This window comes from Canis aureus, chromosome 31 (genome assembly GCF_053574225.1).
Source record: "Canis aureus isolate CA01 chromosome 31, VMU_Caureus_v.1.0, whole genome shotgun sequence".
NCBI classification, from domain to species: Eukaryota; Metazoa; Chordata; class Mammalia; order Carnivora; family Canidae; genus Canis; species Canis aureus.
Genome location: NC_135641.1, coordinates 22,877,927 through 22,894,072, shown reverse-complemented (window position 1 = coordinate 22,894,072; position 16,146 = coordinate 22,877,927). Strand labels below are relative to the sequence as shown.

Sequence of the window (16,146 nt, the reverse complement as noted above, 5' to 3'; positions counted from 1 at the left end):
ATTAGTAAATCAACCTACAATTTTTTTTGGTTCCCATTTTCTAGAAGAGTTTCCAATTTAAAAAATTTTGTCTCTTATAAAGTAAAAGTTTATTTTTTTCTTATTCATGAAAGACTGAAATGAATTCAATTACAGGCCCAGGAATCATTGGTACTTAGAGGCTTCTAGCCAAATATAAAGAAGAAACATCATTTTATCAGACTTGCTGTGAATGAGTGACCGAAACCCTTATATCTTGAGAAATATTGGAAATAAATTTCATTACCATCTTCATAGACTCCTAGTTGGAAATGCTGCATTCTAGTTAACTAGCTGGGTAACTTTGGGCAAAATATTTAAATAGATATAGCAATATGAAGAACAAAACCCCTGCCTATATCCTCTGGGCAAGTGAGCTATGCAATGAGAAAATTCAAAAATAAAAGCATAGTCTATTTTCCTTTAGCACTGGGCTACAGGGAGCCTTTAGGAAACATAGACTTCTACCCAAATGGAGGACTGGATCAACCTGGTTGCCCCAAGACAATATTGGGAGGTAAGTGCAGAAACTTTATATATTGTATAGTAGTGATTTTAAAAGGCATATTTAAAAAATATATTATTCTATGTGTAACAGTTTTTAATAGAAAAATCACCTGAGAAGATACAGTATAAACATAAGTTACAAATTAAAAATTATTACTCAAATATACTACTTAAAAAAAAAACACTGCAGCATTATTTACAATAGCTGAGAAATGGAAACAACCTAAGTATCCATCCATAGATGAATGGATAAAGAAGATGTGGTATATTTATACAATGGAATATTGCTCAGCCATAAAAAGGAATGAATCAAATCATTTGCCACAACATGGGTGGATCTAGAGGGTATTATGTGAAGTGAAATTAGAGAAAGAAAAAAAACCATATGATTTCACTCATATGTGGATTTTAAGAAACAAAACAAATGAACAAAGTACAAAAGAGACAAACAGAAAAGAACCAGACTCTTAACTATAGAGAAGAAACAGAGGGTTGGTTACCAGAGGGGTGGTTGTGGGGGCATAGGTGAAGGAGATTAAGAATAAATTTATCATGATGAGCACTGAGTAAGTGTAGAACTGATGAATCATTATATTGTACATCTGAAACCAATATAACACTGTATGCTAATTATACTTAACTTAAAGAATAAATAAAAAAACAAATAACCATAACCATATAATTAAAAGATATTATGAATTATTTCTCTTTCTTGCTTTCTTACAAAGGTGTGTCTTTGCTCTAGAAATTCCATATCTGGAGATTTCTTCCAGAGAAATAATGGAAAAGGTAGACAAAAATCGAAGTGCAAAGATATCTGACACAGTATTGTTTATGATAACTAAATTTTTAGAAATAGTCTAAATATCCAACATGGAAAATTGTTAAGTAACTATTGTACACTCACACAAAGAAATATAATTGTTAAAAAGTCATATTTTCAGATTAATGAAAATGCTTACAATGGGATATTAAGTGCAAAAGACACAAAACTATACAGTATGATCCCAATTTGTTTTTTAAATGTATATTCGTACATATGTAAGTAAGTATAGAAAAAAAGACTAAACATAAATGCTGCAAATAATCATTAGTGGTGAAGTCTGAATATTGGACTTCTAGCTGGTTTTTGCATCATTTCCTATTGTTTTATATTTTCTAAATGAGCATGTATTATTTTATTATTTTATAATGAAAAAAAACTCATAAAACAAAAAACAGAGGGCAACATAAAAGTAATGTGTGGGTGGGCGGGGACAGAACAAAATAATCCATCCTTAAGTGCTCTGAATCTGTATTTCACAATTGCTAGAGAAAGTTAAATAATCATGGATATGATTCTAGAAAAAGATGATCTTGTTACAAAATGGTAGCTGTATGTGGCCCCACGGGAATTATGTGGTGTTTGAAAATGATCCAGATGATATGGCATTAGTAGGGTCAACCAAATTGTACCATAAATTGTGTGTGTTCAAATCCTGTCCTGATAATGTGCTTTGCTTATAAAGGACATTCTCTGTATTGTTATCAATGTCATTGTTTCTGCAAATGGAAATTCCAGGAGCAATAAGTCAATATTGACCTGTCAGATTAAGTCCAGTCCAGCTTGGCCCCATGCCAACCCTTCTCTTCTCTCGGCCCCAGTTTATTTCTGTCCTTCACTGATCTCCTCTATGGACATAAGTGGACGCTGGGGGAAAAGGAAACATGGATCTGACTCCAGCACTCAGTGCCTATCCAAACCACAGGCTCATAATCACTGTTTCCTACTCAGATATTCACCTCCTTTGTTTACCCATCTTTGGGACCCAACTCCCTTTTCTGAATGAATGACTTCATCATTGGACCCATCCACCTTCCAACAGTGTTGTGTGCTGCGGTGCTTCATCATGTCTAACCTTCCCGATGCCATCTCTGCACCTCGATGCCTTCCTCTCTCACCATGGCACCACCTCCCACCCACTAGGAATTAACTGGAGGCTTGCTTGTCACCTCTTCTTGACCATTCATGGCTTGACCATTTGCCACCACGCATTGTTCAATTCCTCTTATGTCACCCTTCACCCTGTAGCAGAAATGGAACCCCTACCATGGGGTTTCTCATAAATGCCCTGTGTACTCCCAGTACAAAACCCCTGGAGGTCTCTGCCAAGTCACCCACCTTAGCTTGAGAACATTCTGGAGCTGCCATGGAGCATTGTTAATTGAGTACTAGATCCAGGCAAACTTGCTAACCTTTCCATGGCTCTCAGTGATACCAGAGAATCCTTATGTTTATCTCTTCTGACTCCCTGTGATCACTCCTGATGCTTCTATTCCAAAAATCTCACTACCTATAAACCCTCACTTCTTAAAATTGGTCTAGATTTGCCTTTTTCACCTAGATTAAGATCTTACTGAGGGAGCCATTCTATCTATCCTCATCTTAGTTTACAAGATCAGTCTTCACATTCATGTTCCCTTCTGCCCCCAGGGTGGAAGCATCTCCCCTTCTTTTTCAAAGCTGTCACCTCTGCTTGTCCTCCTTGGGGATCTTCCTCTATCAATTACTCCTCAATGCCTTCTTTCTCTGATGTCTTTACTAGTTTAAACGTGCTTGCCTTCTGCTGAGAATCTCTGGGGAAAATCTACCATTGATTTTTCTCTTCCTTTTCACTGACAAAGGACACAGGTTGAGTCCTGTTTCTACCACATAATAGCTGTGTAACCTTGGTCAAGTCATTTAGGCTCTCTGAATCCCAGTGTCCTGCTGGGTAAGATGGGGGTAATCATGCCTATCTTCTTTTATCCTACCACATGCCGGCATGAATCCTGTTCTATGGGTTTTTATAAGGATTAAATGGAATAAAATACATTGAAGCTGTTAGCACAGTACCTGGCATATAGGACAGATGATGAATTGTGGGTGTATGGAATGTGATGTGCTATTGTTAAAGGCTACAACTGCTCTACTCTTTCATCATTCCTTTTACAATTAAGGATTGAAGTATTTTAAGTGTGACCACCAGAGGTCTGTGTACCTGTACCTTTCTTCTCTGAGAGAGAACTGTTCCATTACCGCATATCCCTGTGACTCCTACCGGGATTACAGGAACGGCAAGTGTGTCAACTGTGGCATACCACAAAAGGAGTCCTGTCCCCTTCTGGGTAAGTCCAACAAGCAGTTTCCCCCTCTGATGAACAAACAGTTTATTTTTGGTAGAATCCCAGCACCATTTTACTATCTAAAAATGGGCCTGAGGGACACCTGGGTGGCTTAGTGGTTGAGCATCTGCCTTCGGTTCAGGGTTGATCCCAGGGTCCTGGGATCGAATCCAGCATTGGGCTCGTGCAGGGAGTCTGCTTCTCCCTCTGCCTCTCTCTGTGCCTCTCATGAATAAATAAATAAAATCTTAAAAATAAATAAATAAACAAGCAAATAAAAATGCGCCTGAAAATTGCATCGTTAAAAAAATATTTACTTAGCCTTTTCTAGCCAATTTGTTCTGTGAAGCACTCTTGGCCTTCCTACTCATAAACAGTGTTAGGAAAGCCATTTGCATACAATTTCATCCAGAGGGCAGTGCAACCTTCCTGGACCCTCTAGCACAAAAAAGAAGGTCCCAAAAAAAGTTTCCAAGTCCACCAAGGGCATAGTCACTTTACATAGCCTGCTCTCGTGGGGACAGAAACATCCTCTTGATGCACATAACCTCTGATGGGGGAGGGTCACAGTGGGCCCAGGCTCTCCTGTCAAATGGCCCCGCAGAATGACCCCTTCCAACGAACTGTGTCTGGTAAATGCCCTCACACTGAATCCTGATTTTTTTTTTTTTAATTTAGAGAGAACGTGAGCAGGGAGAGGCACAGAGGGGAGAGGGAGAGAATCCACTGAGCACAGAGCTGGTCATGGGGCTTGACTTTATGACCCTGAGATCACGACCTGAACTGAAATCAAGAGTTGGAACCTTAACCAACGGAGTCATCCAGGTGCCCCTGAATCTTGGTTCTTTTTTTTCCCCCCTTTTTAAAAAAGATTTTATTTATTTATTTATTTATTTATTTATTTATTTATTTATTTATGAGAGGCAGAGACACAGGCAGAGGGAGAAGCAGGCTCCCTGGGGGGAGCCCACTGCAGGACTTGACTCCAGGACCCCAAAATCATAACCTGAGCCAAAGGCATACATATGCTCAACCCGAGCCACCCAGGAGCTCTGAGCCCTGGTCCTTATGTGCACATACGGGATGGGGTGGGGGTAGCAGATACTGTGAAGGCTGCTTGGATATTTGCTAAGGGTTGGTAGAAGTATTCCAGATGGTGAGGACTTTGAAACTGGATGATCATGGGAATTTTCTCATTGTTCAAAGGGCAAGCCCACGTTTTCATAGGAAGCTCAGGTTCTGTGCAATTTAGGGGCATAATTGTAGTTCTTCAAGAAAGCACAATGCTTTGCAAGAATGCTGGCATTTTAGGTGTAAACCTGAATCTGTTTTAATCTATAAAATGAATGTATTACTGAAAAATGTCAGTGCTATTCTTAGCCTAACCAGGGTGTGAGAGAACTAGTGTGCCACTGAGAACCAGGGTGATACGTCAGTAAAAAGGGGGGAGAGCTACAGTGGAGTCATTTTGCAAGTCCCAGCTCTGAGAGATGGGGTAGCAAGCAAGGTATGGGAGATGCAGGGGAAGTATGGCCTGGTGGCCCTGTAGGTCCTCCCCATAGCAGGGGTGTAAGAGGGAGACTGTCTTGGTGGTGTGGGTGGTCAAACTCACTGTTCTCACTGCCTCCCCAGCTGCTTTTACATTTATGTAATACATGTTAGTTACCTTTTTCCAACTTGCTTTATAGGCTATTATGCTGATAATTGGAAAGAGTATTTAAAGCAGAGAAACCCTCCTATGACTAAAGCGTTCTTCGACACAGCTGAGGAGAAACCATACTGCAGTGAGTAGTGGATGTGGTTGTTTGCCTTTCAAACCCCCTCCCTTTTAAAAAATGGCTGAGTCTCAGCTTCCTGGCTACCTCTTGGTAAACGAAGGCCACGATGAAGTGTGGACTTTGGAGCTGGAAGACGTTGGTTGAATCCCGACTCTACCACACAGTAGCCATGTGACCTTGGTCAAGACATTTAACCTTTCTGAATCTCAGTGTCCTGCTAGGTAAAATAGGGATAATAATGCCTATCTTCTGGGTTATAAGGATTCAATCTCAACAAATCAAAATTGCTAGCTTTGCTGGATGGCTCTTTCTTTTTTTTTTTTTTAAGATTTTATTTTTTATTTATTTATTCATGACAGACACAGAGAGAGAGGCAGAGACATAGGCAGAGGGAGAAGCAGGCCCCATGCAGGGAGCCCGATGTGGGACTCAATCCTGGGACTCCAGGATCATGCCCTGAGCCAAAGGCAGACACCTAACCGCTGAGCCACCCAGGCATCCCGGTTCTTTTTTATTATTATTATTACAAAAAGATTTTAAGCAAACTACACCACACATGGGGCTTGAACTCAAGACCCTGAGGTCAAGAGTTGCATGCTCTACTGACTGAGCTATCCATGGAACCCCCTGGATAGCCATTCTAATCACTAAGATCTTCCAGAAAATGTGCTTGACTCCTCCAAAGACCCGAGGTTGTGGCTCAGTGAAATCAGGTATCAGCCACATCTATGGGTCAGTTCCAGCTCCAAAGCAACCATGATGATCTTCTAAAGACACTGAGAGCTTGGATATTCCAGATAGGGGCTAAGTGTAGCAACAGATGACTAGATGTCTTGGAAATCAAGTAGAAATTTTCCTGGGCATGTCTTGTAATCTTGTTCCCCTTTTCACTCTTCTTAGAAGCAACCCTAATAAAAGAGGCTGCAGATCAGTGGTTTCCCTCCCCCTTTGGAGCCATGTGTGACAGCCCAGGGTTTGCTGTCTACCCGGTTCAAGGGAGGCAAGTGCCCAAGTAATAATGGGCCATGAAATGGATACTCCAGGGCTGACCTTATTTCTGGAACCAACATCTCCCTGAGATTCCACTCCCTTCTCTGCAAGTCTGATCAAAGGATAGCAAATCAGGCTACCACTGTGAGAACCCATCTTCCCAAAGCATCATTGACCTTGAGAAGCAAAGAGTAGGGAGGAAGAATAATTTTCTGAACACATCATGCATTCTCATTTATTCAGTAGAAATATTCTGAATGCCTATAAGGTACTATTTCCAGGATTATAAAGAGGAATCCCTTCACAGTTATTGCTGTAGTATATTTTAACTTTATTTTTTTAACTGCATAAGACATTACTCAGGCAATATTTGTATAGATATGCCTATATATATATATATATACATATATATATATATATACACACCACTTTTTTGATTATCACTTTTTTTCTTGCACTTTGTAAATATAGGTAAATGTGTTGACTATAATGACAGGAGAATACTAGAGCATAATAAAAATTCTAAGAGGGACATCTGACTTAGTCTGAGGGTCAGTGAAGGTCTCGTGGAGGAAGGGACATTAAGCCAAAACCTGAAGGATGAGTTGTCAAAAGGGGCAAAGTAAGAGTGTCCAAGTGGGAAGAAGGCTCAGGAGCAAGGGACAGTTTGGCAGTGCAGGTGATACGGCAGGACTGGGGAAGACATGAGGGAGGCTGGTGGATACGGCCCAGATTGTGGAAGACCTTGTCAGCTCTAGAGAGTCTCTTCGTGGACGCCTTGCTGGTTTATCGTACAAGGGCAGAGATTGCAATGAGCCAGTCACACTCAGCAGTAGGCCATGATACCTCAGTCAATAAAGTGGGAACACCAATCCAACTGTGGTGCTTGAACATGACAACTGGAGACCACTGAATTCTCCATCACCCAGGCCATATCTACCAAAAAGAATGGAAAGGAATATTAGAAAATTCTGCCCTGGATCTTTGCAGAGAAACTAGAGAGGAAGAGAACAAGAGACTCAAGTTATGAGGCAGGTTGGGTTTTTAGGAACTGACCTTTCAGTGGAGCCATTGAGAGTATCCTTCTCTCGTTGTGCTCTCTCCTTGTTTTGCAGTATATCATTACTTTGTGGACATTATAACTTGGAATAAGAACATAAGAAGAGGCTCCATTACAATCAAATTGAAAGATAAAGCTGGGAATATCACAGAATCCAAAATCAATCAGTAAGTTGGGCTGGGTTACTTTGCAGTTTGCTATTTCCCTTTTTGCTCAGAGAAATTAAATCCCAAATATACCTACTTTCTTATTTATAGATTTGTACTTGTTTTTGTTCTACAAAAGATATATGGGAGTGGTCACTTCTCGTGGTTCTTGATCTTCCTGTCTCTTTATAAAAAATATTGGTACAGGGATCTACTTCCTTTTCTTCTTTCCTCCCTCCCTCCCCTCTCCCTCTCCTGCTTCCTTCCTTTGTTTAAACACTTAATTACAAAAGTCATCCTTTCTTGCTATAAAGGATTTAAACAGTAAAGAAATATGTAACATAAAATATGTAACATAAAAGTGCAAATACTTGCCCCATCCCAACAATCCCACACCTAAAGGCATCCACACCCACACGTTTCAATTTTTTGTGAGCTCTTAATATATACACACACACATATATATATGTATGTTTCTGCAACTCAGAAAATGTGATTTGCAATAGAAAATTGGAAACACCCTGAAAATCCAATGAAGGGGAAATGGTGAATTAAATATTCTCATATTATAAAATGTACTTATACATTAACTTATGAAACCTATTAAATTATAATGTGCAAAGTGAAAAATGCAGGATTTATCAAATGATGAAAAGTATAAAATTAGATCAACAATGCCAAAAAAATGAAAAAGCAATATGCCTAATATGTTAGATTGTCCCTTGGATGGTAGGAATAGGAGTGCTTTTTCCAGCCTCTCTTTACTTTCTCTTTTATTTTTATATGATATTGTGTGTGTGCGTTTATTTATTTATTTATAACATATATATATGTTATAAATAAATAAATATATATAGTTAATTGGTTTCATCCATTAATTTTATAACCAGGAAAAAGGAGGAAAATAACACTTTAAGCAAAGAAATTTGAAGTTCATCTTGCTCATTTACTCATAAACATTTTGGGGGGCCCTCTTATCTACTAGGCACTTGGGTTGTCTGTTGGCTTCACTCATAGAGGACCAACTGGAATGTGATCTGAAACTGGCAGTCGCTTATGGGTTCACCATAGAGATGAATAGAGAAGGTGTGTATTGGTGGTCTGGAGGTGATTTTTTTCTTTAATGCATCCCCGGATCATAATAATAACAGCCTTTGTTTATTGAACTAGGCACATCACACACGCAGGCTCATGCAGTTTACACTAAAACCTTGTGAGGTGGTATTATCATCTGTATTTTATATATAAGGAAACGGAAGCTCAGAGAGGCCAAGTGATTGGCCAATACCACACTCCCTTCAATGCCAATGTCCCCAAACCCAGTGCGGCTGCAGTTTCAGGGAGGACACCGCTAGGGGGCGCATATTGACCAACCGGCGTCAGGCAGATTCTAGGGTGTCATCTTCAGTAAGGAAGCTGGGCAGGGACCTCACCTGGACATTCCAAGAAATAGCAGGGGAAATCGTGCAGGTCTGTAACAAAAAAGTGCTCACCTACAAAATTTGTTTTTTTTTATGCCAATAACTGCTTACATGTTGGCTTTACATGTCTTAGAAATTTAATTTTATGTAGTGAATTTCTCCCAACTAGGACTTTCTGTGAAGGGCTTTTTTTTTTTTTTTTTAAGATTTATTTATTTATTCATGAGAGACACAGAGAGAGAGGCAGAGACAGAAGCAGAGGGAGAAGCAGACATTTTGCAGGGAGCCCAATGTGGGGCTCAATCCCAGATCCTGGGATCACCTCCTGAGCCGAAGGCAGGTGCCCAACCGATGAGCCACCCAGGCATCCCTGTGAAGGAGTTTTTTCTTGATTAAGATAGAGACCTTAACATTTCTATTTTATTCATGTTTAGTCATTCTTAGTTGAGTAATGATTGTGAAAACATCATCACCAATCAGAGAGGATATAGGAAAAAAGGAAATGGTCCTTCTATTACGTGGGGAGATTATGTCTACTTTTCTCTTCTGCAAGGTAAACTTTTAGCTTTTAGTATTTTAGTATTTAGTAGTTTTACAATTCAAGGAAAGGAAAATAGTATCAGAGAATGTGCCCTGAGTTTATTCAGTCTTACCAGGCTATGGTGCGAATGGAGTCACATCTAGGATATGCCTGGTGTATTCATGTCTTGGATGTATTTCTTTTTCAATTTTAAACCTTTTATAAAAATTAAGATATAATTCACATACCATAACATTTACCCCTTTTAAAGTTTATATTTCACTGGTTTTTAGTATATTCACAAAATGTACAAACATCACTACCATGTAATTCCAGAACACTTTTATCATCTCAAAAAGAAACCCCATACCTATTAGTACTTTCTCATTCCTGCTTCCTCCCCAGCTCCCGTCTACACTAGTCTACTTTTTGTCCCTATAGATTTACACATTCTGGGCATGCCATATAAATGAAATCATACGATATGTGGCCTTTTTGTGTCTGGCTTTTTTGGCTGAGCATAATATTTTCAAGATACGATAGCATGTATCAGTGGCCAAATAATATTCCATGGTATGAATGTACTGCATTTTACTTTGATCCACTGACCTCTGGGTTATGGGCCCAGCTTACTTCCACTGTGCCACTCTGTTCACACATACCACATTTTATTTATCCTTTTGTCAGCTGATGGACATTTGGGTTGTTTCCACTTTTTTGGCTATTATGAATAATGCTGCTACATACACATAATGAACATAGGTGTATGAGTTTCTGTGTAGACGTATATTGTCATCTCTCTCGGGTATATACCTAGGAGTGGAACTGCTGGGTCATATGATAGCTATGTATTTCACATTTTCAGGAAATGCCAAACTGCTTTCCAAAGCAGCTGCAACATTTTACATTCCCCACCAGCCATGTATAAGAATTCTAATTTCTCCACATCCTTGCCAACACTGTTATTATCTGTCTTAAAATTTTAAAATTGTGATTAAAAAAGACAAAACATAAAATTTACCATCTTAATCATTTCTGAGTTTAGTAGTGTTACATATATTCACATTGTTGTGAAACATCTCCAGAACTTTTTCATCTTGCAAAATTGAAACTCAATACTGGTTAAATAATAACTCCCTTCTCCCTCTCCCCCTAGTCCCTAGCAAGCATCATTCTACTATTTCTATGAATTTGACTACTTTAGATACCTCATATAAGTGGACTCACACAATATTCATCTTTTTGTGGTTGGCTTATTTCACCTACCATAATATTAAGGTTCATTCATGTTATAACACGTGACAGGATTTCTCTTGTCTTGTAAAGGCTGAATAATATTCCTTTGTGTACATGTATCATATTTTGTGTATATACCACAGACATGTCTGTCTTTTTTTAAAGATTTTATTTATTTGTTAATGAGACACACACAGAGAGAAAGAGGCAGAGACACAGGCAGAGAGAGAAGCAGGCACGGTGTGGGACTCGATCCCAGGACCCCAGGATCACGCCCTGAGCCAAAGGCAGTTGCTCAACCACTGATCCACCCAGGCGTCCCCATGTCTGTCTTTATTGTAGCCATTCTAGTGGGCATTATGTTATATCTCATTATGGCTTTGATTTGCAATTCCCTAATGATGAACAACTTTGAGTGTCTCTCATGTGCTTACTGGCCATTTGTATGTATCTTTTTTTTTTTTTTTTTTTTTTTTGGAGAAATGTCTATTCAGGACATTTACTCGCTTTTTCTCTTTTCAACAGACTTAATTTTTTAGAGCAGTTTTAGATTCCCAAAACTGAGCAGGAAGTGCAGAGATTTCCCATATACCCTCTTGGCCACATACACACAGCCTCCCCAAGTATCAAATCTGATAATAGAGTGGTACACCTGTGACAACAGAAACATCTACCCTGATATATTATTACCCAGAGTCCATGGTTTACATTAGGGTTCACTGTTGGTGGTGTACATTCTATAGGTTTTGACAAACATATTAGAACATATATCTACCATTATAGGATCATGGAGTAGATCCTATAATCCTAAAAGTCCTCTGTGCTCTGCCTATCATATCCGTCTCTTCCTTCTAACTATTAGCAACTATTGGTCTTTTTACTGTCTCCAGAGTTTTGCCTTTTTCAGAATGTCATGTAGCTGAATCCTACAGTATGTAACCTTTCCAAAGTGGCTTCTTTCACTTAGTAATAGGATTTAAGTTTTCTTCATGTTTTTTCATAGCTTGCTAGCTCATATCCTTTTGGCACTGAATAGTATTCCATTGTCTGGATGTACTACAGTTTATTTACCCATTCTTCTACTAAAGGACATCTTGGCTACATCCAAATCTTGATAATTTTGAATAAAGCTGCTATAAACATCTGGGTACCGGTTTTTGTGTGCCTCTTACTTTAAAATTGGATTATTACCTTTTTATTGTTGAATTGCAAGAGTTCTTTATTTACTCTGGACACAAGTCCTTTATAATTTTAGGTCTCACATTTGGTCTTTGATCCATTTTGAGTTCGTTTTTGCATATAGAATAAGGTAGAGGGTCCTACTTTATTCCTTTGCCTGTGGACACCCAGTTATCACAGCACCATTTATTGAAAAACCTATTCTTTCTCTGTGAATGTCTTGACACCCTTGCCTAAATCAATAGACAGTAAACGGAAGGTTTTATTTCTGGACTCTCAATTCTCTTCCATTGATGTATATATCTATCCTAATACAAATACCACATTGTCATGTAGCTTACTGTAGCACTACTGAAGCTTTCCAACAAATTTTGCAATCAGGAAGTGTGAATTCCCTAGCTTTGGTCTTTTTCTTTTCTTTTTTTAGAGACAGCACATACATGTTGGGTGAAGGGGGTGGGCAGAGGGAGAGGGAGAATCCAAAGCAGGCTCCACTCTAGGTGTGGACCCAAATGTGGGTCTTGATCTCAAGACCCTGAGATCATGACTTGAGCTGAAATCAAGAGTGGGATGCTTAAGTAGCTGAGACACCCAGGCACCCCAAGTTTGGTCTTTTTCAAAGTTGTTTGACTATTCTGGGTCTCTTTAATTTCCACGTGGATTTTAAATTAGCTTGTCAGTTTCTGGAAGAAAAAGAAAGGCAGCTAGGATTTTGATAGAGATTGTTTTTGCCCCCTGAGGTTGTAGGAGGGTTGTGTACTTAGAATTTATTTTTAGTTCACCCCTCACCAGAGTTTCCCATTCAATTCTCCTCCTCCAGTGGCTTTGTTTTGTGTTCTACTGCAGTGCAAGACCATAAAAAAGAAAACTTGTTACTAACTTCCAAAAAAGGCCAACAAAAGGTGATGTGATGTCAGTATTTCTGCCTTCACATATTTTTGAGGTTTCTCAGTGTTCTTTGCTTTCCAGTGCAATTTAAAAGGTTTTTAGTTTTGTTTTTGTTTTAATTGTATCCATTATTAGGAATTGTTTGCAGGGTGGTTAGTGCACCATACTAACAGAAACAAACATCTGGCTCCTATTATTGGTCAAAGCCCATAGTTCATTGGCTCTCGCTCCATTTTTTCTTTTTAGAACCCATTCCTTGGTTAATGCCTCCCCCAGTATTTCCAGACATCCCTCCAGGTGGAAGAGGGGGTTCCAACCTGTACTTGTAGACAGGCTTTACCAGCTCCAGGGGGGCTTTTCCCTCTCCTGCCTTCCATCTACCCCCACTGGGTTTTGCCAACCGCAGGCGGCATCACTTTCCTGGAATCTCTGAATGCTCGTGTTCCCACAGCTGCTCTTGGAGAGGGATCCAACTCAGGATCATTGGTTGTATTTGGTTATCCTCTTTCTTTAGTCTTCACTTGAACCTTCTTCCATCTTTCCTTGACTTTTTTGACTTTGACACTTATCGGTCAGTTATTTTCAGCATGTCTTCAGTTTGGGTTTGTCTGATGCTTCCTCATGATTACATTCAGATCATACATCTCTGGCAAGAACAGCACAGAAGTGATGTTATGTTTGGTCCAGTGTGCCCTATCAGGAGGCCCACAACTTTGATTTATTTCATTAAAGTGGACTGGTTCATTAAGGTGTTTCTGCCAAGTTTCTTCACTATCAAGTTACTGTTTTTCCTTTGTATTAAGAAGTATACTGCGGGGAGGTACTTTGAGACCATGCAAATGTTCCATTACTCCTCAAACTTTTACCCACTAGTTGTGATGTAGTTGTAGTTGAATTGTTACTATGATGATTGTCAAATGGTGATTTTTCTAATTCATCATTTAGGGAAAGCATTTTTCTTCTCCCCATTTATTTATCTATGTATCTGGTTGTATCAATATGGACCCATGGACTTTTATTTTGTTAATGGGGACTCGCAGTCAGTTACTACCATTATTTATTTTGATATTTAAATTGTCTCAAATCTGGTCAGTGAAATCTCTTCAAACTGGGTCTGTGCCCTTTTTTTTAAATGCATTTTTTATCGTGATGAAAACACATAATGTAAAATTTATTATCTTCATCATCTATAAGTATACAGCTTAGTAGTGTTAAGAGTATTCACATTAGGGACACCTGGGTGGCTCAGCGGTTGAGTGTGTCTGCCTTTGGCTCGGGGCATGATTCTAGGCCTGGGATCAAGTCCCACATCGGGCTTCCTGCATGGAGCCTGTTTCTCCCTCTGCCTATGTGTCTGCCTCTCTTTGTCTCTCATGAATAAATAAATGAAATCTTAAAAAAAAAAGAATATTCACATTATTGTAAAATAAATCTCCAGAACCCTTTCATCTTGCAAACTGAAACTCTATGCCCATTGATCAATGACTCCCTTTTCCTTCTCCCTCCAGCCTCTGATAACTACCTTTCTACTTTGTTTCTATGAATTTTTTAAAAAGATTTATTTATTTATTTATTTGACAGAGAGAGAGAGAGAGAGAGCACAAGCAGGGGGAGCAGCAGAGGGAGAGGGAGAAGCAGGCTCCCTACTGAATAGGGAGCCCCATGCAGGACTCGATACCAGAACCCCAGGATCATGACCTGAGTGAAGGCAGACGCCCAACCGACTGAGCCACCCAGGCGCCCCATGTTTCTATGAATTTGATTACTTTAGATAACTTAAAATGGAGTCAAACAATATTTATCTTTTTGTGACTGGCTTATTTCATTTAGCATGATGTGATGTCCTCAAGGTTTATCCATGTTGTACCATATAACAAAATTTCCTTCCTTTTTATGGCTGAATAATATTCCATTGTATGTATATATCACATGTTATTTATCCATTCATCCATTGATGGGCATTTGGGTTGCTTCTACTTCTGACTCTTGTGAATGATGATGCTATGAACATGGGTGTGCAAAAGTATCTTTCTGAGACCTTGCTTTCAATTCTTTTGCATATATACCCAGAAGTAGAATTGCCGGATCATAAAGCAATTCTATTTTTAATTCTTCGAAGAGACCTCAGACCATTTGCCATTGTGGTTGTATGACTTTACCTTCCTAGCAACAGTGTACAAGGGTTCCAATTTCTCCATATCCTTGTGAACACTTCTTATTTTCAGTTTTTAAAAAAATTTTTGCCATCCTGATGAATGTGAAGTGATTCTATATTCTTTTGAACATCTCCACCATTCTTTGAGCAGTTCCTCAGTTTTTTGTTTTTTTTTTTTTAGTTCCTCACTTTTTGACACACAAGTTGTTGTGGAATCACTTTGTACCTTCTCTGACTTAGCCCTGGAATCAGCCATTTCTCTTGGAAGCCCTCATTCCTTTTACTTTTTATTTTTTATTTTTTGAGATTTATTTATTTTTTTGAGAGAGAGAGAGAGAGAGAGCAAGAGCAAGAGAGAGCACAAGCTGGGAGGAGAGGGAGAAGCAGGCTCCATCCTGAGTAGGGAGCCCAACGCAGAGCTTGATCCTAGGACCCTAGTTCATGACCTGAGCTGAATGCAGAAGCTTAACCGACTGAGCCACCCAGGTGCCCCAACCCCCATTCCTTTTAGTGAGGATCATATTTAAAAACTAAAATCTGGGTAACTTTCAAACTTGTGACACGTTTGCTCTCCACAGGACTTACACATGATTCTAGTGAGGCTGAGGTGACACACACCCTCTCATCCCCATTCCCACCACAAAATTAAGGATTCAGTTCTAGAGCAAGCCACCCATCTCTGAGCCCAGGGCAGTCTCCATGGTCTACATCCCCAGTTTCCCAGAGGGACATTGACCTACTGAGCCTCCCCAGTGGACATACTTTAGGCTCAATGTGAAATTCCAACTGTAGGAAACATGACATTGTAGGAAAAAGTATTGGAACCTGGGACTTAGCTATCTTATTTGAAAGGCAGGACTAAAAAAATATATGCTTAAGCAAAACTTCAAATTAGTAGCTAATCGGGCTAAAAATATGCATACACACCTAGCAATGCAATTTAATGGACTGTTTGAACTCAGGACTGAATTTGAATCCCTGCAGTGATGCAGATAAGCCCTGTGACCTGGCTGAGTTTAAGCTCCAGAAGCAAGTTTCCTTGTCTATAAAGTGAAGACAATGTAATACTCATCTTGAAGAATTTTTCGGGGCAATGGAGACATG

General features: G+C 39.3%; 1 protein-coding gene across 4 annotated transcripts in view; it reads left to right on the top strand.

Moving 5' to 3' along the window:
- Positions 1–16,146, top strand: part of LIPH (lipase H) — a 51,069-nt gene that overhangs the window by 28,669 nt on the left and 6,254 nt on the right. For 3 of the 4 annotated variants that reach the window (XM_077879982.1, XM_077879980.1, XM_077879979.1), the window contains 4 exons: positions 446–535; positions 3,505–3,672; positions 5,358–5,453; positions 7,553–7,664. In XM_077879982.1, coding sequence (XP_077736108.1) covers positions 446–535; positions 3,505–3,672; positions 5,358–5,453; positions 7,553–7,664 — 466 coding nt within the window. Of the gene's footprint in view, positions 1–445; positions 536–3,504; positions 3,673–5,357; positions 5,454–7,552; positions 7,665–8,628; positions 8,730–16,146 lie in introns of all 4 variants that reach the window. The other variant, XM_077879981.1, reaches the window with a different exon arrangement.